Here is a 27,708-nt window from a genome sequence, read left to right as displayed (position 1 = left end):
AAAGTAAACTGGTATTTACTATGACGCATTTTCACATGAATACCCCACTCAGACACAGTATACTGACTCCGAGCCGACTAGTCCTTGTTTCAGCCCCTTAATGCCGAGCACCAGACAGGGTAACAACAAGTACCATCTTTTAACGTCTTTTGGTATGACTCGGCTGGAACTCGCCTGGACCTTCCACTCTCCGGGCGGACGCTCTAGCACTAGACCACGGAGGCGGTCTCGATCAGAGAGAGTTGAATGGTCAGTCTATGGTGATGACAACTGAAATTGTGGAAACTACAAAACGTGTGAACTAGAGTGATGTTCTGATCACTGACGATAATGATGATAATTAAGTTGCTGCAGAAACATAAGCAGGTGATGTAGTGAATAAATGAACACTTATTTACAGGTAATATTAACAATGTCAGTACAATACACAAGAATTTTTTTTTAGCAAACTCTTTGTATATCAGATTAAATTTACAATAAAATGATTTCCCTGAAATATTTAATCAACACTGGCATGTTTAAAACAGTATGAACAATTTCCTTTCCCTGTATTACATATCAAACCATGTTTTTGACTACTATGCGATTAACCCCATACATGCTGAATTTCATAAACAATGTCTTTTCACAGTAAATAACACAGTAGCCTATTCAGGCCAAAGCTAGGTGAAGCCGCATTCCTTTGTGAAGAATCGACATGTAGGCAATGTCCCCTCTCTTTACTGACTTTCTAACAAAATGTCATGCATTGCAGGGTTTAAAGGCAAATAGAACTGAACAAGGAACAAACTGTTGAGAATTTTAAGAACTACAAGACCAATCGTGACATGTTATAAGCAATTGTTGACAAAATTAAAAATGTACATACTTTCGATTCAGTTACCTATAAGGCCATATTTATATTAACCACAAGTCCCATAGACCTTTCAGAAAACTATCTCAAACAGACCACTGCGGCCATGGCATTATGGAATAACAAATTATGAACCAGATCTGTAGACACAGGGAAGACTGAAGCCAGTTATACATATACAATATGTATGAATACATATACTAAAAAAAACAATTGAAGCAGGGATTGCAAAAATAGAAGAAAGTGGTTATGATTGTCTAACGAGTTCCTGGTAAGCTTTGGTAATGTGGCAAGGTAGCCTTGTAATAAGAAGTCTTATATCTTATATGATGAAATAACCAACAATTCCAACAAATAAATATTAGCTGTCGGATATTGGCATATGAAAGTTCAATATTAAAACACCTCTTTTTACTGAAGGGATAGCTTTAACAACATGAGGATAGCCAGTATTGAAGACATAAGATAAACATTTTGCCATATTTCTGTATATACATGTAGAAGCAAATAGTCCTCTTTGCTTGTACATGATTACATTCTCCAGATTTGACAAGCTTTAGATTGCTTTTTGTATTTCAAACTGACCTTCAGAATCAAAACAAGAGCTCTGTCAGTTGGGAAGTACTCAATGCAAGGAGATCATCTTCTAGCCAAACATTCTAAGAAAGTGTATGTGTGTCATTATATAAGCAATAAATGACTCATGGTCATTACTTATACCATAAAACACTGCAGGGAGAATAAACCATGAAGGGCGCAGCCCGTGTGCTTTTTTCTTCCTGCAGTGTTTTATGGTGCAATAAACAACGACCACGAGTCGTTTATTTCTTATATGAGACATCAACATTTTGTAGAGCCTTTTTAAGGATGTCAATAAATTGTACAAGCTTTAAAAACATTTACCCGTATTTAAAAAATGATGACTCACCGAATACAATCTGACCTTGGCAATGTTGGACAACTCCATCTTTGGGTGCAATCATCACTATGGGTGTCAATAGACACTTCCATCTAAAAAATATTGTCCTATTTACAACGTCATAAAGTTGCGAGTGTTGTTCCAATCTCCAGAAATGACGTAATGATAGAACAATGTTTTATCATGAAATATACCATGCTTCATTCTTCAATTTATAGCGTAGCTTTCTTATATTATGCAGTATGCTTAACCCCTGAGGTAACACAGTAACATACCAAAACAGATAACAATACTTGGACTACCAGATCAGTTCTCAAAACTTACATGGCTAATTAGAGTAAATGCGATCTGTGTACCGGGTATGTACTGAAACTCTCATCTGAACAGGCTGTGTACTTTGTTGTTACATCCATGCACTTTTCAATGAACGTCACAGATAGAGAAATCACATGTCTTGTTCTTATGACTCAGCTGTGTAGATCAGGTGAATCAATGCAATCACTTTCTGTTTTATACACCTTGAAAATCTTCAACAACAATTCTTGGAAATTTGAAAATCCAGCACAAAGAGCATTTCCATTTCGATGACAAACATTTGTCACAAAAACTTGAATAAGCCATTAATCTAACTATCTACTGCTAGGCTAGTGGACACTCTTGCCTCTGGAAAATGACAACTTCAGTTCATACAGTTTGTTGTACTTAATGTACACTCACTTATGTCAATACACAAATCCCTGGACCACAATCCAGTTCCCAGGGTGAAGAAGCTTGTCGGACGCCAAATGGTTATGGTATTGTTTAAATCCTGTAAACAAGAGCAATGTTTCAGGTGATGGTTTCCTGAAAACATGATTATATTTATTTGTAGTTTTACATATATGTAACATGTTTTTGTAACATATTTATCTCATCAATACGACTATACTTGTCGTAAGAGGCAACTAACGTGATCGTGTGGTCAGGTTCGCTGACTTGGTTGATGCATGTCATCGATCCCAATTGCGTGGATCAATGCTCACTGGATTGTCTGGTCTAGACTTGATTATTTACAGACCACCGTCATATAGCTTGAATATTGCTGAGTGCGGTGTTAAACAACAAACAAACAAACAGTAGATAATAGTGTTTTGATAAGTTAAGAGTTTTGACAAAGAAATGGGTGTGTTCATAGGCAAGCTATTGTTATCTCTATCTTACTGACAGCCAGTGAGCAAACCAATTCTACCCCAAACTGGAGCAACGTATGGTCAGACTCAAGGAACATCTACAGATCGGTGTAGTGAGCCCACTCCAGTTCCTTGATGATGCTGGGCGACTGCTAAAACTGGACTAAAAGGGAAGTGATCAATGTCTGCCAACTGTGTCTAATATTTATCACTGTTATTGTTAGTCTTTAAAAAATATCAAATCTTGTCATTCTGATAAAATGTCAATTATAAGGACTTTACATTAATAATATTTTTTTAATATGTTAGTATAAATACACAGTAAACTACAAGCATAATTTTTTTCCATGTTTGTTGACAATGGCATTGCATGGATTAGTTCATTACGGTGTAGGGATGAAGGTTATGCTACTGTGTGCCCTGAACCATGAAGTTGTTGAGTGACCCTTGACCCGGTGGGCAATTGGGAGGTGGGAATAGGCCAGGGGTGGGGGGTAGAAATAATCCTAGACCCCATTACTTATGGCAATACAACATTAGGGACTTATGGTATAGGCATGGAGTATTGCTTCACTTCTTGTGGTACATAATGAGAGCAAAACGATTTCATAACTTGTAATTTAGACTGTACAGTATGGATTGACATAAATCAAATCAGAATGCCACAATACACACACAATGTATTTTTCCTGACTTTTCAGTTACCAAAATAGTATGACTCAGATTCAACTCGGAACATATGAACATATTTTGAACATTTTTATTATTGATGGACTTGGTCCTTCCATGATACATCCACTACAGGCAACATACTGTACGTTCATATCCACACACTCCTGTTGAGAAATGGGATGGTAGAGATGGAAAGTTTGTTGTTCAAACAAGGGGCAGTCAGGCAGCCTACTGGTTAAAGCGTTCGGGCGTCACACCGACGACCCAGGTTCGATTCCCGACATGGGTACAATGTGTGAAGCCCATTTCTGGTGTCCCCCGCCGTGATATTGCTGGAATATTGCTAAAAGCGGCGTAAAACCATACTCACTCACTCACTCATTGTTCAAACGCTCCGGTCATGTGATCTGTTGCAGGAATATTTCTGTGTTGTCAGTTTCACTTGTGATGGACTTGACAATGCAGTGCAGTGGTCCCACTTCCTTGTTCAATATACTGTCAATATCACAGCCCTGAAAGTAGAGGGAACATGACATGAGGCCACATGGCGGTGTGTCGTGTATTATATAATGATAATATTTTATATTTCTGAGAAAAAAGTGAAACCTTGGGAGGTCGGAACTTCATTAAATGAATAATTATTTTCAATGTAACTTTAATGTCACTGCAGTATCTTCACTGGCACTACTGTCTTACATCGGCACTCCACTTGTCTCAAAATACAGGGAACTCGACAACACTCACACACAATGGCCCCAAGCAGTTGAAGTTAACAAGGTTTTACTGAAGATATACAGTGTTCTTTGTTTGGGTTTTCTTTGGCAAAAAACATTCCCTATGTAAAAAAACGTTGTACAGTACACATGACGACACAGGTTTCTGGCCCTGATCCTACCTCATCTGTGTGTCCCTCTGATGGCAGCAGCTTCTCTATGGTGGCCTGCTGGAGCTGAAACATAGAGACACTAGCATCACTACATGCCAAACACATAGTCACTACAATAAGGCCACACTTTAACATAGAGACACTAGCATCACTACACGCCAAACACATGGTCACTACAATAAGGCCACACTTTAACATAGAGACACTAGCATCACTACACGGCAAACACACGGTCACTACAATAAGGCCACACTTTAACATAGAGACACTAGCATCACTACACAGCAAACACATGGTCACTACAATAAGGCCACACTTTAACATAGAGACACTAGCATCACTACACAGCAAACACACGGTCACTACAATAAGGCCACACTTTAACATAGAGACACTAGCATCACTACACGGCAAACACATGGTCACTACATTAAGGCCACCCTTTAACATAGAGACACTAGCATCACTACACAGCAAACACATGGTCACTACAATAAGGCCACACTTTAACATAGAGACACTAGCATCACTACACGCCAAACACATGGTCACTACAATAAGGCCACACTTTAACATAGAGACACTAGCATCACTACACAGCAAACACACGGCCACTACAATAAGGCCACACTTTAACATAGAGACACTAGCATCACTACACAGCAAACACACGGTCACTACAATAAGGCCACACTTTAACATAGACACACTAGCATCACTACACAGCAAACACACGGTCACTACAATAAGGCCACACTTTAACATAGAGACACTAGCATCACTACACAGCAAACACACGGTCACTACATTAAGGCCACCCTTTAACATAGAGACACTAGCATCACTACACGGCAAACACACGGTCACTACAATAAACATAGAGACACTAGCATCACTACACTACACATGGTCACTACAATAAGTAAAATGAAGTGGATTGTGGTTCATGCTTTTGGTCATTGATTTGTCTGGTCAACACTGGACTATTTATAGGTCATTTTGATATAGCTGGGATATTACCAGCTGTGGCGTAACACAACATTCACTCATTGTTCATTCCAATCACAATTCAACCCTGAAAGCCACAGTGCAGACCCCATCCCCATTGAAAAGCATCAAACATACATACATCTACTCTGATGACAGATCCCTTGAAATTGTTGGAATGCAAGTACACCTCCAACTTCATTCTTGTGACAGGGGAGGTAACTTGTCTGTGACAGCTCACACATTTAGATGCTCTGCAATAAGCACATGCTCACATTCTGAACAAACATTGATCTACAAAAACGTTTGCATACTGCAGTGTAGATAAACAATATGTGTTTTCAGATTTGAGGTGTTACTGTGTATTCAATTTTTTTAACCTTTAATCATTAAAGTATTAATCAGTGTTATTCTGGTGACATGAGAGAGAGGGTTTTTGATCAAAATTGCAAAAATAACATCAACTATGTTAAACAATATGTGTATTTCACATTAATTCCAACTTTTTATTCCACCATGCAGCTTTAAAGGGCCTCTATGTACTCAGAGTTTAATTTCTGTCTAGGGAGCCAATTAATGTTATTTTCTTGACACTGATAGCTAAAGCAATAAGTAAGGAGCCCACACGAAGTCAATATTCAAAATAAAAAATAATAATTAAGGCTTCAAATGAGGTAAATTCTCCTTTAATTTATTGAAATATATAATCAACATCAAACCATGAGATGAAACAAGCTTTAATATTTTAATAATTATGATTTAAAGTTATCAAGAGGTTTTCACATGTGGTAACCACTTGCCACTATGCATTGGTGTCACATGTAGAGTATGATTGCACTGTTGACTAAATCGGCGTCATAGTGAAGGAGGATACACGTCACTGACCCTGGTCTCTCTCGGTCCTCCACAAGCCGGTCACTGCCACACCCATCACATTCCTCCCAGCTGTAGGCTGCATCCTCATCCACACTGCCTACTGTACCTGCAACCACAGTCAGGTCAGAAACACCAACGTCCAAGTCACACAGATTACACCTGAATTATCTATTATGCAGACACTTTTTTCGATAAATACAAAATAATTACATGTATCTTCCTTTATAAATCTGATGTACAGCTCCAGCTGTGATGCAGTTGGTACCTTGTTAAATGGCAACAACTTAATCCCACTGAATTAGATTTCATTGCACAGTCCCAGTGCCTTAACCACGGCAGTGAAACACTGGTAGTTGGGAAAACTGTTCCTGGGACAGCTACATAGCAGACAGTTAGCTGGTTGTCTGTTGGGCCATCTGAACCAAAGAAGAAAGTATTCCATACATTTTTGACAGAAGATATCTTCCTGATATCAGACTACAAAGTAGACTAGCTGTCTATTATGCACAAAAGACTCCCAGAATAGACTCTGAATATTTGTTTAATGATATGTAATATTTAATATCTAATTTAATGTTTCTCTTGTATTGGTCTTATTTTTGTGAGGGACACCTTGTACAGACACAAGGCTCCAAGGCCTAGTTCTGGGAGGGACACTGTTAGTGTGTTCACCTACCTTGTACAGACACATGGCTACATGGCCTAACTCTGTTACTTCTGGGAGGGACACTGTTAGTGTGTTCACCTACCTTGTACAGACACAAGGTTCCATGGCCTAACTCTGTTATTTCTGGGAGGGACACTGTTAGTGTGTTCACCTACCTTGTACAGACACAAGGTTCCATGGCCTAACTCTGTTATTTCTGGGAGGGACACTGTTAGTGTGTTCACCTACCTTGTACAGACACAAGGTTCCATGGCCTAACTCTGTTATTTCTGGGAGGGACACTGTTAGTGTGTTCACCTACCTTGTACAGACACAAGGTTCCATGGCCTAACTCTGTTATTTCTGGGAGGGACACTGTTAGTGTGTTCACCTACCTTGTACAGACACAAGGTTCCATGGCCTAACTCTGTTATTTCACGGAGGGACACTGTTAGTGTGTTCACCTACCTTGTACAGACACAAGGCTCCATGGCCTAACTCTGTTATTTCTGGGAGGGACACTGTTAGTGTGTTCACCTACCTTGTACAGACACAAGGTTCCATGGCCTAACTCTGTTATTTCTGGGAGGGACACTGTTAGTGTGTTCACCTACCTTGTACAGACACAAGGTTCAATGGCCTAACTCTGTTATTTCTGGGAGGGACACTGTTAGTGTGTTCACCTACCTTGTACAGACACAAGGTTCCATGGCCTAACTCTGTTATTTCTGGGAGGGACACTGTTAGTGTGTTCACCTACCTTGTACAGACACAAGGTTCCATGGCCTAACTCTGTTATTTCTGGGAGGGACACTGTTAGTGTGTTCACCTACCTTGTACAGACACAAGGCTCCATGGCCTAACTCTGTTATTTCTGGGAGGGACACTGTTAGTGTGTTCACCTACCTTGTACAGACACAAGGCTCCATGGCCTAACTCTGTTATTTCTGGGAGGGACACTGTTAGTGTGTTCACCTACCTTGTACAGACACAAGGTTCCATGGCCTAACTCTGTTATTTCTGGGAGGGACACTGTTAGTGTGTTCACCTACCTTGTACAGACACAAGGTTCCATGGCCTAACTCTGTTATTTCTGGGAGGGACAATGTTAGTGTGTTCACCTACCTTGTACAGACACAAGGCTCCATGGCCTAACTCTGGCTGTTATTTCTGGGAGGGACACTGTTAGTGTGTCCACCTACCTTGTACAGACACATGGCTCCATGGCCTAACTCTGTTATTTCTGGGAGGGACACTGTTAGTGTGTTCACCTACCTTGTACAGACACAAGGCTCCATGGCCTAACTCTGGCTGTTATTTCTGGGAGGGACACTGTTAGTGTGTTCACCTACCTTGTACAGACACAAGGCTCCATGGCCTAACTCTGGCTGTTATTTCTGGGAGGGACACTGATAGCGAGTCCAGCCTGCTGAGTGTTTCTCTGACCGAGCTGTCTTCAATCTGGACAGGCACTTCTTCCACTATCCGAGTGTAAGCATCACAGTGAAAACAACCTACAAAGAATGTTGTCCTTATTATTCAAGTAAGGTTGTATAAACTAAGGGGAAAATAATGGCTTGACTGTTTCAGAAGCCTGTGTTATTGCCAGTAGCTCCATTGGTATTCCAGGTACTTTATGCTGTCTTCAGAGCTGACTAATTGGGATCCTCTTGGCTGATTGTGCATATTGTACTCGAACAGCTAGCATTGATACTTATAACGAGTCTCCCAGGTCTATACTTGATCATTTACAGACTGCTGTGGTTTAGTTTTAACATAAATAAAATATTCACTCCGTGTTGCTCTCATGCCTTGACATCATAGCACCTTCTGGAGGCAAGAGTGTTACCACTACACTTTGATATAGGCTAGTGGATACACTTGCCTCGGGAAGAGTGAACCAGGTTTTGAACCCATGATCACAGAACTTTGGCTTGCCTAAGGGATGCAACTCTGCACAGCAAATTACCCCAAGACACAAATACTCACACTGGAAGCACAGGTATCACAACAAAAGACACAGGTACTCACCACTGGACACACAGGTACTCACCACTGGACACACACAGGTACTCACCACTGGACACACAGGTACTCACCACTGGACACACACAGGTACTCACCACTGGACACACAGGTACTCACCACTGGACACACAGGTACTCACCACTGGACACATTGGACACACAGGTACTCACCACTGGACACACAGGTATCTGTGAAGACAGCTGAACACCCTGCTAATGCTGGGATGTGACAGTCCGGTGACAATGTGAGCACAGCGTATGATGATGGTAGACTGCTGTCTGTCACATACCAGCTTTCATTTATGTCTGGTTTGGACGTGTCCTGAAAAATGTATTTTTTATGGTTAATATATCATTTATACTTATCCTGAGTCAGGATAAAGTCAAATATAACGCTGAAGTTAAGATAGTGACGCAAAATGCCTGTACCATTCAATCAAATAAGCATCCAGCACTCCAAGCTTAGACTTTTTCCTGGGAGACACATTGCTCCTGGAAATATTTTTCTTGGTGCAATTTCTTACTTTTAGGCGCCACATTGATTTAGGCTTACAAGGAATTTATTATTTTAGAAATTAAATACTAAGACAAGACAAGAAAACATTCCAATTGTTCTAATGCACAACAAACTTTGAAAATTTGCTGCAATAAAGATAAGTCATTGAACAATTACCCTTGTCAAATGGTGAGATGAAATTGGGTTCAATGTCGCGTCCAAGATTATTGCACTTATATAGCGACGTGTGTGTGCCTGTGTGTGTGGCTGCTTGTACTAGTCCGGACTGATGCCGATTCATAGTGCTAGCTCACTGAGATACCATGCCGCAATTTAACATGAATACCCCACTCAGACACAGTATACTGACCCTGAGCTGACCAGTCCTTATTTTAGCCCTTTAATGCCCTTTAGTGCTGGGCACCAGACAGGGTAACAACAAGTACCATCTTTGAACATTTCTTGGTATGGGGGCGGCCCAGGGATCGAACCCTGGACCTTCCACTCTCCAGGCGGACGCTCTATCACTAGACCACGGAATCGGTCCCCTTGTCGAAAGACCATCACTGGAATTTATTTAGCCAATTACCTGAAACAATACTGCTGCTGCTTTTTCACTCTATTCCAATGTTTGTTTTATGCAATCACTTGGATTTCTGATTCATATGTTACTATCAGACACATTCATTGTAGATGAAGTAATCCCGGGCATCTCGGATCCCAATGCTGAATTCCCTGATTCCATTGTGCCCACCCACATCTTCATCTAATAAAGGCCTTTTAGAACTGCTGGCAGTAGTAGCCACAGTGGACAGTTTGGCTTAGAGATGCCGCTTGAAAACATGTCGAAATAGTCTTCTAGGATTTGAACATCCCACCATTGTGAAAGTAAACTGAAAATGTGCACCTGACCAGAAATACATCAACTTGTAGCATTACATACGGTAGCATCAGAAGCAAGATAGGCTTCAGTGTCGCTGTAAGGGGTTACATTACACCCCTTAACAGTGAAGTCATGATGTTGATACAGGCAAGTGAAGTTCTACTATTTTTGTCGCCAAGCTAATTGTATTAATGGGAGCCGACTGGCAACCAAGCAATAACTACAGGTTACAAAATGGTACTTTAGGTCACAAACTTGGATGGCTGTGCTACCTTTTTCAAAAGCAGTGAGTGAGTTGGGTTTTTAATGCCGCTTTGAACAGTATTCTAGTTATATCACAGTGTGTCAACTTAACGCTGGAGGAAAGCACAAAGTGAAACAGGTTTTAGACGTTTGCCACTTTGGTGAAAGCTACGAGCACAGTAATGGTATTGATAAACCTAGGAACATAATCGAGGCACACAATCATAGACGTCGGGCATATCCAAGGGACACAACTCTGCACAAAGAATTGCGGTGCCTTAGATGACTGGGCACCTGTGCCCCCTCAGTTACCAAAGCAGAGTGATTTGGCTCACCTGTAACTGTCTCCTGTGAATTACTCTGGCAACGAATGACACTCTCTTGTCCATGGCCATCTACAGGAAACAGCATAAAGTGGGGAGAGTTTATTTTGACAATTATTACACATGCATTCATTGCAGAATATAATTTGGTTTTATTTATTGTTTATTGAAAAATTTATCATCAGCCGTTCACTAGAGTTTTCTCAGTATTATGACAGATGCTCAGTCTGTGACTTAAGTCGCTACTTCAAAGTCTCAGTCTAGTAAAAGTCAGAGTAAATATCCCACAAGTGAAGATGTATTATCCTAATACAGTGTTCCCTCGCTATTGCACCCTTCTATATAGCACTAACTTGGTTATAGCATGGGGTAAAGCATGGCTTATATTTTTTAAAAACTCAAGTTTTAAACAGACACAATGTTTTTCCTCATCTCAATAAACATTATCAGCTGATCACCACGAGCATACACCGGAAATACCAACAAATCTGAACTGAAGTACGCAATTTAATCCCATTATTATACTATCTGGTTATAAAATCGTCTTCATTGTATATCTGGACTTGTGTTTGTAATATATTTTATTAATTATATTCAATATTGTTCACATTAATTTTGGCAAAATCCTATGTGAAGTGTTTTGGTAGATTGCACAACTCGCTGTTATTTACAGCGGTCAGATTACCGCTATTGACGCCTTGAAATAGCAGAGATTAGATAGATATATCATAAATGCCATACTTTGACTTGTTTAAAGTCCTATATGTGGCAATTTGACTTTTATATGTCAACATAACGTTTTTGCAATCGAAATACATATAGCTTGTGAAGTGCCAACGGTGACTGGTCAAATTGTTCAATACATGAAATATCTTGTACAAGCAAGCCTGAGTTCCCTGACCTGACACGCTCCAGCCAGTGTGTGGTAGTGTGGTTCTGTGTAGCTGGGTGCCAGCTGTGGGGACACAGTGATGGAGAGCGGGGATTCCTCGGACAGGGACAGGATGTAGCAGAACCCAGGGCTAGTCACGTGTCTCGTCTGGGGTATAATGTCACAGGAGTTACAAGAATATGTCACATTGGCGTGAGTGAGTGATTTGGGTTTCAACAGTGTTCTAGTTACATCACGTTGTATCAGCTTAATGTGGGAGGAACATCCAAAGTGATGCAGGTCTCGCGTGCCCATCGAATTGTGGAACAAGAGACACCTGGGCTGCCTGTGCTCCCTCAGTTGCAAGAATATCTCAAATAAAAACTCAAGGAATAAACAACTTCTCCGATTTTTCTTTGTCACATTTAATTGTATTGAAGTTGTCAAAACGCAAATGAACTGAAAAAAATGCTTCACCTTAGTCATCATACATCATCATTTGGTTTTGCTAGTTCATTGCTTCCTTCAGTCTGGCCCTGATCTTTATCCAGGAAGTAGTGGGAGACACATGCAGTAAACACTCACAGTGCTGCTTGTCTGTTCTTCCTCATGACTTTCCTGGCTAGAGACAGTGGTCCTGTGACCTGACCACGCACCTTCCAGCACACTGAACAGTGCCGCATTCCTGCAACAAGTCCACTCATACCTAGACAGCTGAATTCTGATTCAGGATAAGATATTTCACAGAATTATACTTCTTAAAGGAAACCTGAATCTTAAAAGTGTACTGAAAATAAATTGGTTATGAATGAACTGAGATGCATCTTTCCGAGGCAAGGTAGTTAACTGTCTGTTAAAGTCAAGTTTCCACCCTTGCCAAACTAGGCTTGAATTTTGTGGCTTGATCATAGAATGATAGAGCCACCAGTGACACTTACGAGTTGTGTCTCTTCTATGTCCATCCTACTGACCAATTAGATTTCACCTCTCATCACTTCAATAAAAATGGCAGCAACCAGTCATGACAATCTGATCGATAATCAAGATCTTTATCGTGATAAAATGGGTCTTCCATCGCAAAGTGCATCAAACTGTATGGAAACTGGATTTTATAGTAAGTTAACTCCCTTCGAGTCGGAAAAATGATTGAGATACTGAACAAAACCAAATATTCATTCTTTCATTTCAGTCTAAACCAAACAAACATGTTTGTCATAAAATGATCTACATACATTAAGGCAAGCAAAAAAACAAAACATGAAAGGTTCCACTTTGATGCTTCTTCTGTGCATAAGTATTTTAATCAAAAGTCAATCCTATCTATCCTTTTCCTAAGTTTCATTCATATAAAAGGGGGACTATGTTTGGGTCTTCTAAGTGAATTTTATACACGTCTATTAAAAAACACTTCAAATTTAATGATGTATATGTAGACAAGATGGAGAATCTCACCCAAGAGTAAATTTGAATAGTCTCCCCTGAACTACCTTACTGTATTTGCCATATTAAGCGCCCTGCTCCAATCAGTACCCCCAACAAACTTGTAGACCAAACTGTCAGTAACCTTTAATAAGAGCCCCTATAATAGGACCGAAAATTGACTTGACAGTCTGTAATCTCTCAGCCATATGACAGACAATTCACAGAAAACAGTAGCGTAAAAGGGGAATATAACTGCCTCATTAGCATTATTGAAATGTTTTACTTCATCAACGTTTGAACTATGTTTGTTCACTATCTCTCAATCTCTGGGAACAATTTTAACTCAACAGCGTACAGTCTTAATAAGTGCTCCTTTTTTCAACTTTATAAGCATGTAGAGGCTTCTTTCACCAAATACATTACCATATGATATCAAGCAAAATAATGCACAAAAGTGTCACCTCTCTTTGTTGGATCTGGTAAGAACCCTGAGCCCTGTGAAACTACATGCATGACCCTCGGCTTGAGTCACCTCATCCTGACCAGAGTTGTCTCCCATCTGTACGACGGCCATTGTGCCATGACTGTCCTCCACTAACAAGGAACATCTGCAACAATGCCCAAAGTCAGCAGGTCTTAGACATCAGACAGGTCTTGTGGAACCAGCAAGCACAGGTATGGTGCTACCAAATAAAGAATCCTAATCAGCTTATTTTGCAATCTCATTAAAACCAGATCTGAGTTCTAGCTGCCGCTAAACAAAGATCTGAGGACATCCCACTACGGGTCACGTCAGACCGACCTTGTGCAAACTTTGACCGACCTTTTGAAGGATTGACAAGAAGCCGACATTAGCCAATCAGAAGGCAGCTTTCTCATGCTTTACGGCACTAATTTGAAATTGGCGGCTACGCTTCGAAACATATTTTGACAAATTCTCGATTCAAAATTTGAAACCTGAACAAAAGAACATTCTGGAATGCCTATAAGATGGTCTAGATTGTATGGATTCAGTCGTTAAACCCGTAACTATCGTTCGGAATACCCCGTGTTAAAGTTTTCAAGGTTGCAAGATTGAAAATCACATTCCGACTGTCACTTTCATGATCTGGTAAGCGACGCTCTGATTGGTCGGATGAAAGGTCGTTCTGACATGACCCCTAATGGAATGTCCTCAGATCTTCGTTTAGCAGTAGCTAAATAAGATCTGATTTTAATGAGATTGCTTATTTTGGCATTTGAACCCATGATCATCAGATTCTGGGACAACACAGGGGCAAGACTCCCTTTGACAGTGCAGACAGAAAGACTGGCCAGGCTGCCCTTTGATATCTTACCTGGCTGTTGATGTGAAAAACACCCTCTGTATGACAGCACGGAAGGTGAGGCTGTGGCCAGGCCCCGTCCTCTGAATGCTCTCTAACAGAGAGTCACACACCGGGACAACCGGCAACCGGGACCTCGTCACCGTCTGGAGGAAACCAGGCTGGCTAACAGGATGACCTGTGTTCTGTGTGCCGCTCACATCAGTCTGACAAACAGAACAGTTACAATTACACAGGTCCTGTTGGAGAAACAGTTGAATGTATCACATGAGGTCCAGGGCCTTGTTCCACAAAGCTGTCATAACAATCTATATCCTTACTAAACACAGATTTCTGACATTCATAGCCTTACGATCACTTGGTGGAACATGGCTGTGGGATTTATCTGGGTCCATCTAGATTTGAGTCCAGGGGTCTCTCATTAATACATATTGGGGGATGAAGGCGTGAACATGGGGTTTGCGGATGTGAACACGTGGCACACTTGATCTGAAACCTTAATCCTATTATAGAGTTTTTTCAAAGTCAGACTGAAGAAGTTCAACCATCATCCTCTATATCTCCATGGGTAGCCTTTTGGTTAACCTACACTAACCCCTGGGCCCACTTGCACAAAGCGATCTTAGCGCTAAGATGATCTTAGTCCCCATACTTTAACATAGGCTTACGATAGTCTTTGCGCCAAGATTGCTTTGTGCAAGTGGGCCCTGGACCCATCCATGTGGTTCTTGCCAAAGGCACTTACTGCAGTTGAAATTGCTAACAATGGTAAAATACTCACGGCCTGTAGTGATGAAGGCAGGTATGGGAACTGCTTCACAGGGCAACTAGCAGGAGACACACTGGCATCTGGAGACCACACACACTTGTCAGGCATGATCAGTGAGTGAGATGGAATTGACAAAGCTTTGAACAGTACAACATTTACATCAAGCTTGTCATATTGTGATCAAGACACTTTGAAATCTCTGATGATATAGTGTGGGGAAATCATGGAAAATAATCAGTTCGAACGTGGGTGATTAAGCATGAACAATGTGTCGCTTTCAACAGCATTGAACATTGGGCATTATCTCGAATTCGAGACATAAATACATGGTGCTATCTCGAAATCTTGGACTCAACTTTGACATTATTACAGAATTTTGTACCTTAATCTTGAAGTTGGCATTTGCCACATTAACAGTTTTGAGAAGTACCTAGTACCTTTCCCGAAACATCTAGCATCACTGTAAAAGTACAGTGCAGTTTAAACCACAAAAAACCTATGTACCTCTCATGATCCTGCTACCATGAATTTATCTTGCCAACATGTTTAAATCTGCTATTGTGAAAGAATAATAACAATTTCAAAATTGATTTGAATTTAGGTTAACCTGTTCTCAGTCACCTGACTTTCATTGACACGGAAATGCGTGGGGCTTTTTTTTGGCTTTGTAGCAAGGTATGATGCATTTATTCTCCCGCTGAGAAATCAATATGACCTTCACTGTGACCTTGACCTAATATGTAGGAAATTAAACTTTAATGCATCCCCATTTACAGCTAATCAACTCTTGGAGAAAGGATTAATAAAAAATAAAACAAACCATTGGTGCATGGGCAATCCCATGTAGCTATCACATCTGTTTTAATCAGATTTGAGGGCTTTCCCTGCCATTTTTGTTGACCAGCAGGGGAGACAACTCTTGTGTAATGAGTGCACAGAAGGACTGTCTGGTTCTGACTGGCTAACTGTAGTTGTTGCCTGGAAACAGAGATACAAAACATTACAGATTTGTTGTCTGGGTGTAGCAAGATTTAGTCTCACTGCAGATCCAGGGAGGGGGTCACCCCACAACTTTTTTTATCAGACAATTCACAAGTTAACAGATACTCGGATACTTGGGCATTGTGTGCACCCCCCTTTTTCAAAATATTGAATCTGCCTCTGTATTCTGATAAAGATTTTAAATGGGTTTTTTCTTATCAAATTCCAATTTCTCCCAGCACTACACTGTACATCTGCAGCATTGTGAAGCTATATGGACATTTTAAATAGTGGAATCAAATCTGTCATCAAAAGGTGAGGTGAGGTGAAATGGGGATTAACGCCATTCAAGATTACTGCACTCATAGAGCGATATGCATCCATGTGTGTGTGTGTCATGTTTTTGAGTGTATATGGCTGCTTGCACAAGTCCAGATTAATGTCATACACTATAGTTAGTGAGAGAATGTAGCAAAGTTCAGCAGTTTCCCAACAATGATCCACCCTGTTCGTGACACACAATCAGTCGGCTACACATTGTGATCATCCGATCCTCAGTGTTCATACATCATGAGTACAGAAAGTGCTACAAGGTCATGAACACACAATCCCACTTTAGAAAGTGGTCAAATGTAACAAATGTTATATTTGGGATAAGGCTTTCTTAGTAAAGTACAGATTCTAGTACTTTTGGGGGGTGGGGGTGTGTCCCATCTGGGAATCAAACCCACACTGGCAGAGTGAGGCACTTAATCGCCAGCACACAAAGTCAGCGATCTAACCCACTCAGCCACCGAGGCTTCCACAAAATTAGTCTTATAGTGAGTGAGTGAGTGAGTATGGTTTTATGCTGCTTTTAGCAACATTCCAGCAATATCACGGCGGGGGACACCAGAAATGGGCTTCACACATTGTACTCATGTCGGGGATCGAACCCGGGTCTTCGGCTTGACGAGCGAACGCTTTAACCACTAGGCTACCCGACCGCCCCTATAGTCTTATAACTGGTAGTCCAGATCCCATACTTAGTGTACCCCTCTGACAAGTGTAAATTGGCACATCTCCCATGGCCAAAAGCTAAGACCATGCAATGCCATTTAGAAAGTGGTCAAATGTAACAAATGTTATATTTGGGATAACATTTTACTTAGTAAAGTACAGATTCTTGTACTTTTTTTTGCTACAAGGTTGTACTCCTTTTGAACCTTTTACTGTCCCTTTTACAATTATTAAGGGGTTAAGGAAGTCAAAATACCATGGAGGGTGTATTGTGACCATTGACCCAGCATCTATCTGCAGCTTATCCATCATCTGCTTGGAGAACAGGATCAACTGGCTCTTCCATCTATTGTCATTACCATCTGGGCTGCTACTTTCACCTCCCTCATCAACAATATCAGCCACTTCACAACGAGCAAGTTGCAGGGAGAAGAGAACTTCAAAGCTCAAAACCCGCACCAGGAGAGCTTTGGATGGATCTGGAAACCAGTAAACAGGTTTGGTTTGTTTCGATATTTTTACATGCAGCAATAACAATGACAAACAACAATTCTTTTGACAAGCTGGTGTTCCAGAGGCCAAGGACAGATACAATTCATTAGCCTCTCAAATCTGAAAAACTTCAAGTGCCTGTGGAAAATAGTTACTTCACTGAAGTTGTGATGAACATCATCGACAAATATGTTACACTAACTTGTCAGGTGCAGAAACCTTTTCCATGCAGTGACAAAGTAGAGATAATTTATGGACAACAACTTAGTGTAAAGGCAACGTTTCGGTATAGATCCTTATACCGTTGTCAAGCAAGGCTGAATAATGAGCATGGTACAGAAAATATATGGTAGGTGGATGACAAACAGTAACAACAATTGCATATATCAGAGAGATTAACATGAGTAGAGTTTGATAGACATTACTTAGAAGTTGACGGATGAGAAAGTAGACACAACTTCTTTAATTTCTGTGAAGGCGACTTTGCTTGACAACTTGAATATTCTAACCAAGATGCAAAGTCATCTGGAAAACTATTTCAGCTGCACTGAGTGAGTGAGTGAGTGAGTGAGTGAGTGAGTGAGTGAGTGAGTGAGTGAGTGAGTGAGTGAGTGAGTGAGTGAGTGAGTGAGTGAGTGAGTGAGTGAGTGAGTGAGTGAGTGAGTGAGTGAGTGAGTGAGTGAGTGAGTGAGTGAGTGAGTGAGTGAGTGAGTGAGTGAGTGAGTGAGTGAGTGAGTGAGTGAGTGAGTGAGTGAGTGAGTGAGTGAGTGAGTGAGTGAGTGAGTGAGTGAGTGAGTGAGTGAGTGAGTGAGTGAGTGAGTGAGTGAGTGAGTGAGTGAGTGAGTGAGTGAGTGAGTGAGTGAGTGAGTGAGTGAGTGAGTGAGTGAGTGAGTGAGTGAGTGAGTGAGTGAGTGAGTGAGTGAGTGAGTGAGTGAGTGAGTGAGTGAGTGAGTGAGTGAGTGAGTGAGTGAGTGAGTGAGTGAGTGAGTGAGTGAGTGAGTGAGTGAGTGAGTGAGTGAGTGAGTAGCATGGGCACACAGCAGAAAAAATACTGAAGAGCCAGGATCAGGATCAAACATCAGGTGCTACTATAGTTTCATTCTTGCTATGTTAATAAAATAATCAAAACAAAATAACATAAGTGTTAAAACATAGGTGAGGTGAAATAGGGTTTAACGTTGTATTCAAGATTATTGCACTCATATTGCGTGCGTGCGTGTGTGTGTGAGACAGCGTGTACCAGTCCGGACTAATGCCTGTTTTATAGTGCTAGCCCACTGAGATACCATGCCGCAGTTTAACATGAATACCTCACTAAGACACAGCATACTGACGCCGAGTGACCAGTCCTTGTTTTAGCCCCTTAATGCCGAGCACCAGGAAGGGCAACAACAAGTACCATTTCTTAACATCTTTTCGCATGATGCACCCGGAGATTGAATCCCTGACATTTCCTCTCTCCTGGCAAACGCTCTATCCACTGTCAAAACATAAGAGGTCTCATTGGGCCCTTGAGCTTTGCTGCTTTAGTATATTAATCTAATCTTTAACTTTAACAGAGTTATGATCAGGTAAGAACCCCATAACCATCATTTTCAAATTGATGACTGTACAAGCAATTTCATTCCCATTGAATATCAAACCAAAGCAAACTGTCTTGCTAAAAGAAAGTTGTTAAAAAAGAAGTTGAGTTTGTGATACTGAAAGCATGAATAGTGTTGCCCTCACCTGTGTGGTCAGCATGTTGATGTTCCCACATCCTGACTGCTGACCTCTCCCTCGCCTGGACCCGTGCCAGCTGCTCTGCCAGGCCACCTCTAGCCAAGGGGAGATAAACATGTTGTTACATCAGGCTTCAAAGTTTAAACATATTTTACAAGAAGTTGAAAGTTTCCTATGTCAATATTAAAAGATTTGTGTAAAAGTACATGAATATATATAGTATATTTGGCTCTCTTGACAAAAAACAAACATGTGTATCTCATCATATATCATGGCTGACATTTTAAGTGGAGTGAGTAAGGTTTTACGCCGCTTTTAGCAATATTCCAGCAATATCACGGCGGGGGACACTAGAAATGGGCTTCACACATTGTACCCATGTCGGGAATCGAACCTGGGTCTTCGGCATGACGAGCGAACGCTTTAACCACTAGGCTACCCGACCGCCCCTGACATTTTTAAACCAAAATAAGGAATAATACAGGAACTCAACTCTAAACCAATTTGAATACCGATATGTTTTCATTTCACAAGTTCATATTATAACCTTATCATATTAAATCAAAAGTAAGACTTTCTAATAAATATTATCAATATAAGTAAAAAATGGACACTGATAAAGCAAGTGAAAGGAGTGTATAGAGATTATTATACAGAATGTTTGTCATACTGATTTTAAGAAACGAGTGTCAGAATTCTTGTATTTCTAGAGTGAGAGTGAGGGTGATACACGCATTCTTGCACAAGTTTTGTAGAGTCAGTGTGACACACATGCGAGGGTAATCATTTCTTTATTACCCATTATGTCTTAATTCTTTTCAGCTCCCCTTTAGAAAAATGCACTGATTACCACTGCTTTCCCAGAAAACTACAATTTGTCGAATGGCGTCAACAATCTTCAGCTATGACGTCATTTCTAGTGTGACATCATTCTGACCTTACGTCACAATAAGATTCGAATGACGTCAACAATGACGTCCAGATGACGGAAACAATACACTATTGCGCAAGAAGTGATGTTTGCGCCAGTGCACATACAATATTTATGAACTTGGTTATTTCTAACCTTATGGGTATTAATCATAAGTGTTATTCATCCCAGTTATTTTTCACTAAATACAGTAATTCATCACTAAATACACAATAAAGCCATATTCTTACAGTGCAAAGTTCAAATCTCAAATGGTCAAAACAATCACAGACTTTCCAGATGAGTTGCCTATTCCTGCCTCAAGTAAATCATTACCATGGTTAAAGGAGATGGTTCGAGTTTCAGAAATATGGAATGTTGTTATAAAATGTCTATGATCCCAGTTTGGTAATCATCAAAATTTGTTTTCTTTACAAAAGACTCCTTCCTTTAATAAAAAAGGTGATACTAAGGTGTCAATTACTCCCTTTCAATACACAAGTAATGATAAACATGATAAAAATAAAGACATGCTTTTCATCATGAAAAACTGCTGTCATTGGCTTCACGCTACCCAGTGTCATTAAGGCGAATAATCTTTTGCAGTTAATTTACAGAATTTCATTTTTATAATACAATTTTGCCAGTTGAAACAAAATAAATATAATACAATTGTCTTAAAAAACATTTACTATGATGTCGCCAGGCATTTCACTGTGGTCACAAGTTATGCCCCTCAACTGGACTTATGAGATACATGACTCACGCAACCGGATATGTCACATCGAGGGGTTATAACACTTATCAGTCTGCATCACTTCAAACTTTGCGGTAAACACTTTACTATGTATTTCGTATTTCACAATGAATCCTCTTTTCAACACAAACTAATTTGAGTCATATTTCATGCAAACATTTTGTTTTTACTATTATAGTCGGCGGTATCAGACACCATTATTGTCTCCGGCGGTATTAAAAAATATATCAGAAAAGTCATTTTACTTTTTTTTGTAATTTGTTATGTTTCATTTCGGCGGATATGTAAACCAAGAAAAGTAAATTTAATCACCTAACAGATGGTCTGACACTGAGCCAGTGAGAAGCATTTGTCTAATCTACATACTTGTGATATTTTTTCTTCTTCTTGGCAGAGTCTGGGTCTGGCTGGTGTTCCTCATCCTCCTGGCTGCTGCTGGCCTTGACCGGAGTCTGCCAGTCCATGGCCTTCACCCAGTCACTGGCCTTCAGCCCCGAGGTGGTGGTGGGGGAGGTGGAGCTGGAGGCCTGGCTGGACTGGTATGTCAGGATCGCTGGAGAGTCGGGGAGTGCCTGTAACATGACACAATAGATGAGTTGTGGTGGAGTGCCTGCAACATTACGCAATAGTGCCTGCAACATTACACAGCAGATGAGTTGTCGTGGAGTGCCTGCAACATTACACAAAAGTGCCTGAAACATTACACAACAGATGAGTTGTCATAGAGTGCCTGTAACAGTACACAATAGTGCCAGCAACATAACACAACAGATGGGTTTTGGTGGAGTGCCTGCAATAGTACACAATAGTGCCTGCTACATTACACAACAGATGGGTTGTCGTGGGGTGCCTTTAACATTACACACCAGATGAGTTTTGGTGGAGTACCTGCAACAGTACACAATAGTGCCTGCTAAATTACACAACAGATGAGTTGTCATGGAGTGCCTGCAACAGTACACAACAGCTGAGTTGTTGTGGAGTACCTGCAACAGTACACAACAGCTGGGAGTGCCTGCAACAGTACACTACAGCTGGGTGTGCCTGCAACAGTACACAACAGCTGGGATTGCCAGCAGCAGTACACTACAGCTGGGAGTGCCTGCAACAGTACACTACAGCTAGGGGTGCCTGCAACAGTACACAACAGCTGGGAGTGCCTGCAACAGTACACAACAGCTGGGAGTGCCTGCAACAGTACACAACAGCTGGGAGTGCCTGCAACAGTACACAACAGCTGGGAGTGCCTGCAACAGTACACTACAGCTGGGAGAGCCTGCAACAGTACACAACAGCTGGGAGTCCCTGCAACAGTACACAACAGCTGGGAGTGCCTGCAACAGTACACAACAGCTGGGAGTGCCTGCAACAGTACACTACAGCTGGGAGAGCCTGCAACAGTACACAACAGCTGGGAGTCCCTGCAACAGTACACAACAGCTGGGAGTGCCTGCAACAGTACACTACAGCTGGGATTGCCTGCAACAGCTGGGAGGACCTGAAACAGATGGGAGGGACTACAAGACTTCAGGGACAACCCTAAGTTGCATTAATTTTCATTAGTTATGGAGGAAGCTATTCTGTACTCAACATCCCATGTTCCATCCTGTTTCACACAAATTTGATGCCAAGCTACCGGAACACTTTCTGATTGTAGCCATGTGAGACTTCCTTACACACTCTATTGGACTGTTATCACATCTCCACAAGGCAAAGGCATTAACTGACTGTAGAAGTCCAGTTATACCCTTGCTGAACTAGTATTGAATTTCCAGGCTCAATCGTTGCGCCACTAGTGGCTATTACAAGCTATGTCCTTTTTATGTTCTTCCTATTGACCAATCAGATTCTATCTCTCATATCACTTGCATTTTCTTCAAACAAAATGGCGGCACCCAGTCAAGACGATCTGATCGATAATCGAGATCTATATTGTAAAAATAAACGGGTCTTACCCCGCGAAGTGCATCAAATCACTTGAGCACCTTGATTAAAAACATGTAAGATTTGCAAAGAGTCCTTAGACGCCCGGTATATGGTACACATGCTTTGTAAACCCTTCAGACGACCAAAATCTGCACCGTGAAAGCCACGTTTTTTATGAACCGTATGTCTAGTTCGTTGCGCGATTTTGACTGGACTATGCACAGACTCATTAGTCCAACCAAAACTCTGCAATTTCAGTCTAGTTTTTGTCAGGAAGATGCTATTATCACTGTAACCATAGTAACCTCATCCTCTACATCTCCATAGGATGCTCTAACAAGTGCAGCGATGACATTTTATTATGTTGAGGTAAGACCACCTCTTGAAGCCTCAAGTTTGAAATTACTTATTGAATTAGACAAAGGCAGCTGATAATAATACTGCTTATTTTACGTTTATTATTCAAGTAGCCACAAGCTACTTGTCAAGTATTCTCATTGTCACCCATCCACCCTATCAAACATTCTCCCTATCAAACATTCTCCCTGACAAACAATCTCCCTATCAAACAATCTCCCTATCAAACATTCTCCCTATCAAACATTCTCCCTGACAAACAATCTCCCTATCAAACAATTTCCCTGACCAACATTCTCCCTGTCACACATCCAACCTGTCACACATTCCACCCGTCAAACATTCATCCTGTCAACATTCTGTCACACATCCAACCCGTCAAAAATCCAACATTCTCCTTGTCCACATTCAACCTGTCACCCATTCAACCTGTTAAACATTCAACCTGTCAAACATTCATCATGTCAAACATTTAACCTGTCAGCCATTGAACCTGTCACCCATTTAACCTGTCAGTCATTCAACCTGTCAAACATTCATCCTGTCACACATCCAACCTTTTAAATTCTCCCTGTAACACATTCTCCATGTGCAAGGTATATCCTTTCTGAACATCTTTGTAAGTTTACTTTAGTTAAGAGTTTACTTTATCATTTTCTGATCATGATTAACACTTGATTACGTTTGACTAGACATGACAAAAGCCTAATTCACTTCTTTCTTATAACTGCAGAGTTGAAGAGAAAGAATACACATACAATAGTGTCACAGCACTGTAGCTCACCTTGACATGTAGTCAACAGTTTGAAATTGTCAACAAAGACAGCCATGTAACAAAAGTCGGCATTGATATTCAAATATTTTCTAAAGAAACATTGAAACCGGATAACGAACAGTAAAATTAATAGCTTGAACAAGAAATAATGTCATCATCATGATCATAGGGAGAAAAATACTGCCAAAGTTCAGTCCCCTCAGTCTTGCTATTTCAGGCGAGAAGTATTTACAGAGCCAAATACTGTAAATCGTGAAATTAACGCAAGCGTGAATTAAATGCGAAAAATGCGAGTGGACTTTGCTTATATTAATAAACATCGCATTTATATCAACAATAAAACATTTTGGTTAGCAGAAATACCAACTTAGACATAAGCTAAAGACAAACAACTATGTATTCCACATCACTGTTTATTGAGCAGCACTTGTAACAAATATATAAACAATGTCATTCAAGCACTAATTACATCCTGTGAATTGTCAGTGCTGGGGCCAAGACAAGAGTTCTTCTCAGATTAAACACAAAAGTATATGTTGTTTTTAGGAAAACACTATGTATTGTTTTAGCGGAAGTACTCTACTCAGCGCTAATAAGCGGTTCTATTTGGTGTGTGATTGGATTAAGGTCAGGTTGGATTAAGGTGAGGATTCTCCTGTAAACCTGACTGAAGACATTTTCTTTACATAAGGATCCACAGATTCTTGAGAGGGAGGGGGCATGTCGCATTCATATTGAGTCACATTTTTGGCTAGAGGTCAGTGGTCGCATTCTTTTGGAGAGTAATTCATTTCACGATTTACAGTATGCATTTTGAGAGAAATTTAGCAAACATTTAAGGACATGGTCAAAATCAAGGTCAATATTTTGAATGCCACAACCAACTAAACAATTAACAAATCTAATAACATTTTGAAATAGAAATGGCACAGCAATGGCATTAAATACATTTTGTAATATGGCTGATGCGGTGGCCATGTTGAAAGTCAGATTTAACATCCATTGTATTCTGAAAATAGTATGTACAGTACAGAGAAACGCATTTTGAGAGAATTTAAGAGAATGGTCAAAATGCAAACGTTAAAAAATGGTCAAAATGGGAAAAATGGACCAAATGTATTAGACCCCACTAATATCTTGTTTGTTTGTTGTTTAACACTGCACTCAGCAATACTCCAGCTATATGACGGCAGTGTATGAATAATCGACTCTGGACCAGACAATCCTGTGATTGACATCATGGGCATCGATCCATGCAATTTTGATTCAATGAAATGCATCAACCAAGTCAGCAAGTCTGACCACCCAATCCCGTTAGTCGCCTCTAACAACAAGCATAGTTTCCTTTTACGGCAAGCATGGGTTGCTGAAGACCTTTTCTACCCTGGATCTTCACAGGTCCCAATACTATCTACACATGGCTGAGTAATGGACATAATTAAGAAGTTTCAGGTTTCATATTGGTTCCATGCATTGCATTCAAACCTCATAAACAAATTGGTGGAAACAAGATCGTGAAGTTTTAGCTTTATTTGTTTAGTAGTTTCTGAGATGTTTACAATAGACAACACAAGATGTTTGACACACACTTGATAAACAGGCTATGACACACCAGCCCTCTAAGTAGCAACCATTTATCTACTGCTTGCCACTTGGCTTCCTAAAAGTAAACATAACTGGCAACAATAACGATTTAAACTTGAGATATAACAAACACTTTCTGAGCAGAGTACAGATTCTCATACTTTTTTGGGTTGAGTCCTGTCTGGAATTCGAACCCACACTGCCAGAGTGAGGCACCTAATCACCAGCACACAAAGTCAGCGATCTAACCCACTCAGCCACTGAGGCTTCAACAAAAATGAAAGTCTGACAAGAGATAGTAATTGAAGATCCTGATTACTAACTCTTGTTTGCAAGGCCAATGTCGTACACAAAATGAATTATAAATGTGTCATATCATGATATTTATTTATGTACAGTTAATACAATTACAGGGGTTTCCTAAATAGCCAGAGTATTTTGTACCCTGTTGCATTTGCATGAACATAAGTGATAAGTGACAATAATAATAAGGACATTTATACTGCGCCAGATTCCATTCACCAAGTTAATGCTCATGGCACTACTTAGTTTTAGCAAATGATGATAATTATTAGCTAATGAAAGGTGAGTAGAGTTGATAGTGTTGTCTGAAAGGTGTGTTTTCCGATGAGCCTTAAAGAATGAAAGTGATGGCGACAGCTTAAGATCAGATGGTAGTTTTTTGCACAGCGAGGAAGCGCAGAACTGGAAAGATCTCTGACCAAAGGTTTTGAGACGGGTTTCCAGGACTTGTAACAGGTGGTTATTCTGAGAACGGAGAGATCTGGGAGGCTTGTATTTAGGCAGTAGTTCAGTGAGATATAATGGGGGTGTTTCCATGTAGCATTTGTAGGCCAGGGTTAGAATTTTGAATTCAATTCTGGCTGCGACATCAGAGCAGGTGTTACTGGAGTCCATTTTGATGTCTTTGTGACGATACGTGCTGCTGTATTTTGTACACGTTGGAGCCTATGGAGTTGATCATTTGTGATGTTACTCATGAGACATGAGACATGATACACCTAAAGATCTAGTCAAAGTGTGTGCAGCTTCTTTTGTGAGTAGATGTCGACCACTTCTAATGTTGTTCACTCCCATTTTCTCAAGCTTAGTTCTGGTACCAATCAATTAAGCCTCTGTCTTCTTGCTGTTTAATTCTAGTTTGTTTTCAATCTTCCACGACTTGATGGCTCTGGTGCAATCTTCAAATTGTTTAAGCTCTGTTTCAGTTTCAGATGGCATGAAAGTCTTCATCTGTTGCGTATCATCGGCGTAGCAATGATAGCTCAGTAGTTGCTTAGAGATGATATGACCGGTCATATGTGCCGGACATATGCGCCGGACATGTCCGATTGGGAATCTCAAATGTCCGATTTAAAATATTGCTTACCGGACATTTAAATTTTTCTGTCCGGACATTTTAAAAAACAAACAACGCTACTTTCGGGGTCCAAATAATTGATGAGCGTTATCGTATCCCTTCAACGACTTCAGGTGAATGAACAGGCATAACAAACTTGGGTCAATAAAAGTATGAAATTTGATATACAACATCACTAGACATGATGATTTTACCATTTAAAATGTATTTCCTGCTCTCAAAGGCATTGTTTTATATGCAGACATTAAGATTATTGTGTGTATTTTCTCGTAAACTAAGCCGGAAATAGCAATCAGCTCTGCACACGTTTCCTCCTAATCTACTGGTGATTCAGTTAAAACGTACCCAGTGGTACCACTTCAAAGAATTTTGATGCAGTTGTGGGAAGAAATTGTATCTGAAATTATTATTTTTATCAGGAAGAATATATTCCAAATGTGTTATTTTAGTTGCAGCT

General features: G+C 40.5%; 1 protein-coding gene across 1 annotated transcript in view; it reads right to left on the bottom strand.

Annotated features, from left to right (window-relative positions):
- Window positions 1–787: 787 nt before the first annotated feature.
- LOC124135336 (DNA repair-scaffolding protein-like) overlaps window positions 788–27,708 on the bottom strand; it is a 39,382-nt gene continuing 12,461 nt past the window's right edge. Inside the window, exons 5-21 of the mRNA XM_048399011.1 lie at window positions 21,595–21,800; window positions 19,568–19,656; window positions 17,604–17,826; window positions 16,188–16,345; window positions 15,380–15,447; window positions 14,611–14,804; window positions 13,735–13,881; window positions 12,437–12,536; window positions 11,882–12,019; window positions 10,993–11,052; window positions 9,207–9,357; window positions 8,361–8,522; window positions 6,372–6,468; window positions 5,629–5,740; window positions 4,509–4,562; window positions 3,992–4,125; window positions 788–2,580 (exon numbers count right to left, since the gene is read on the bottom strand). Of these exons, the coding sequence (XP_048254968.1) occupies window positions 4,012–4,125; window positions 4,509–4,562; window positions 5,629–5,740; window positions 6,372–6,468; window positions 8,361–8,522; window positions 9,207–9,357; window positions 10,993–11,052; window positions 11,882–12,019; window positions 12,437–12,536; window positions 13,735–13,881; window positions 14,611–14,804; window positions 15,380–15,447; window positions 16,188–16,345; window positions 17,604–17,826; window positions 19,568–19,656; window positions 21,595–21,800 (2,073 nt within the window). The 3' untranslated portion in view covers window positions 788–2,580; window positions 3,992–4,011. The remainder of the gene's footprint in view (window positions 2,581–3,991; window positions 4,126–4,508; window positions 4,563–5,628; window positions 5,741–6,371; window positions 6,469–8,360; window positions 8,523–9,206; window positions 9,358–10,992; window positions 11,053–11,881; window positions 12,020–12,436; window positions 12,537–13,734; window positions 13,882–14,610; window positions 14,805–15,379; window positions 15,448–16,187; window positions 16,346–17,603; window positions 17,827–19,567; window positions 19,657–21,594; window positions 21,801–27,708) is intronic.

The sequence above is a fragment of the Haliotis rufescens genome, unplaced genomic scaffold, assembly GCF_023055435.1.
Source record: "Haliotis rufescens isolate VD_foot unplaced genomic scaffold, xgHalRufe1.0.p SCAF_19, whole genome shotgun sequence".
Taxonomy (NCBI): Eukaryota; Metazoa; Mollusca; class Gastropoda; order Lepetellida; family Haliotidae; genus Haliotis; species Haliotis rufescens.
This window is presented reverse-complemented; position numbering and strand designations above follow the sequence as displayed.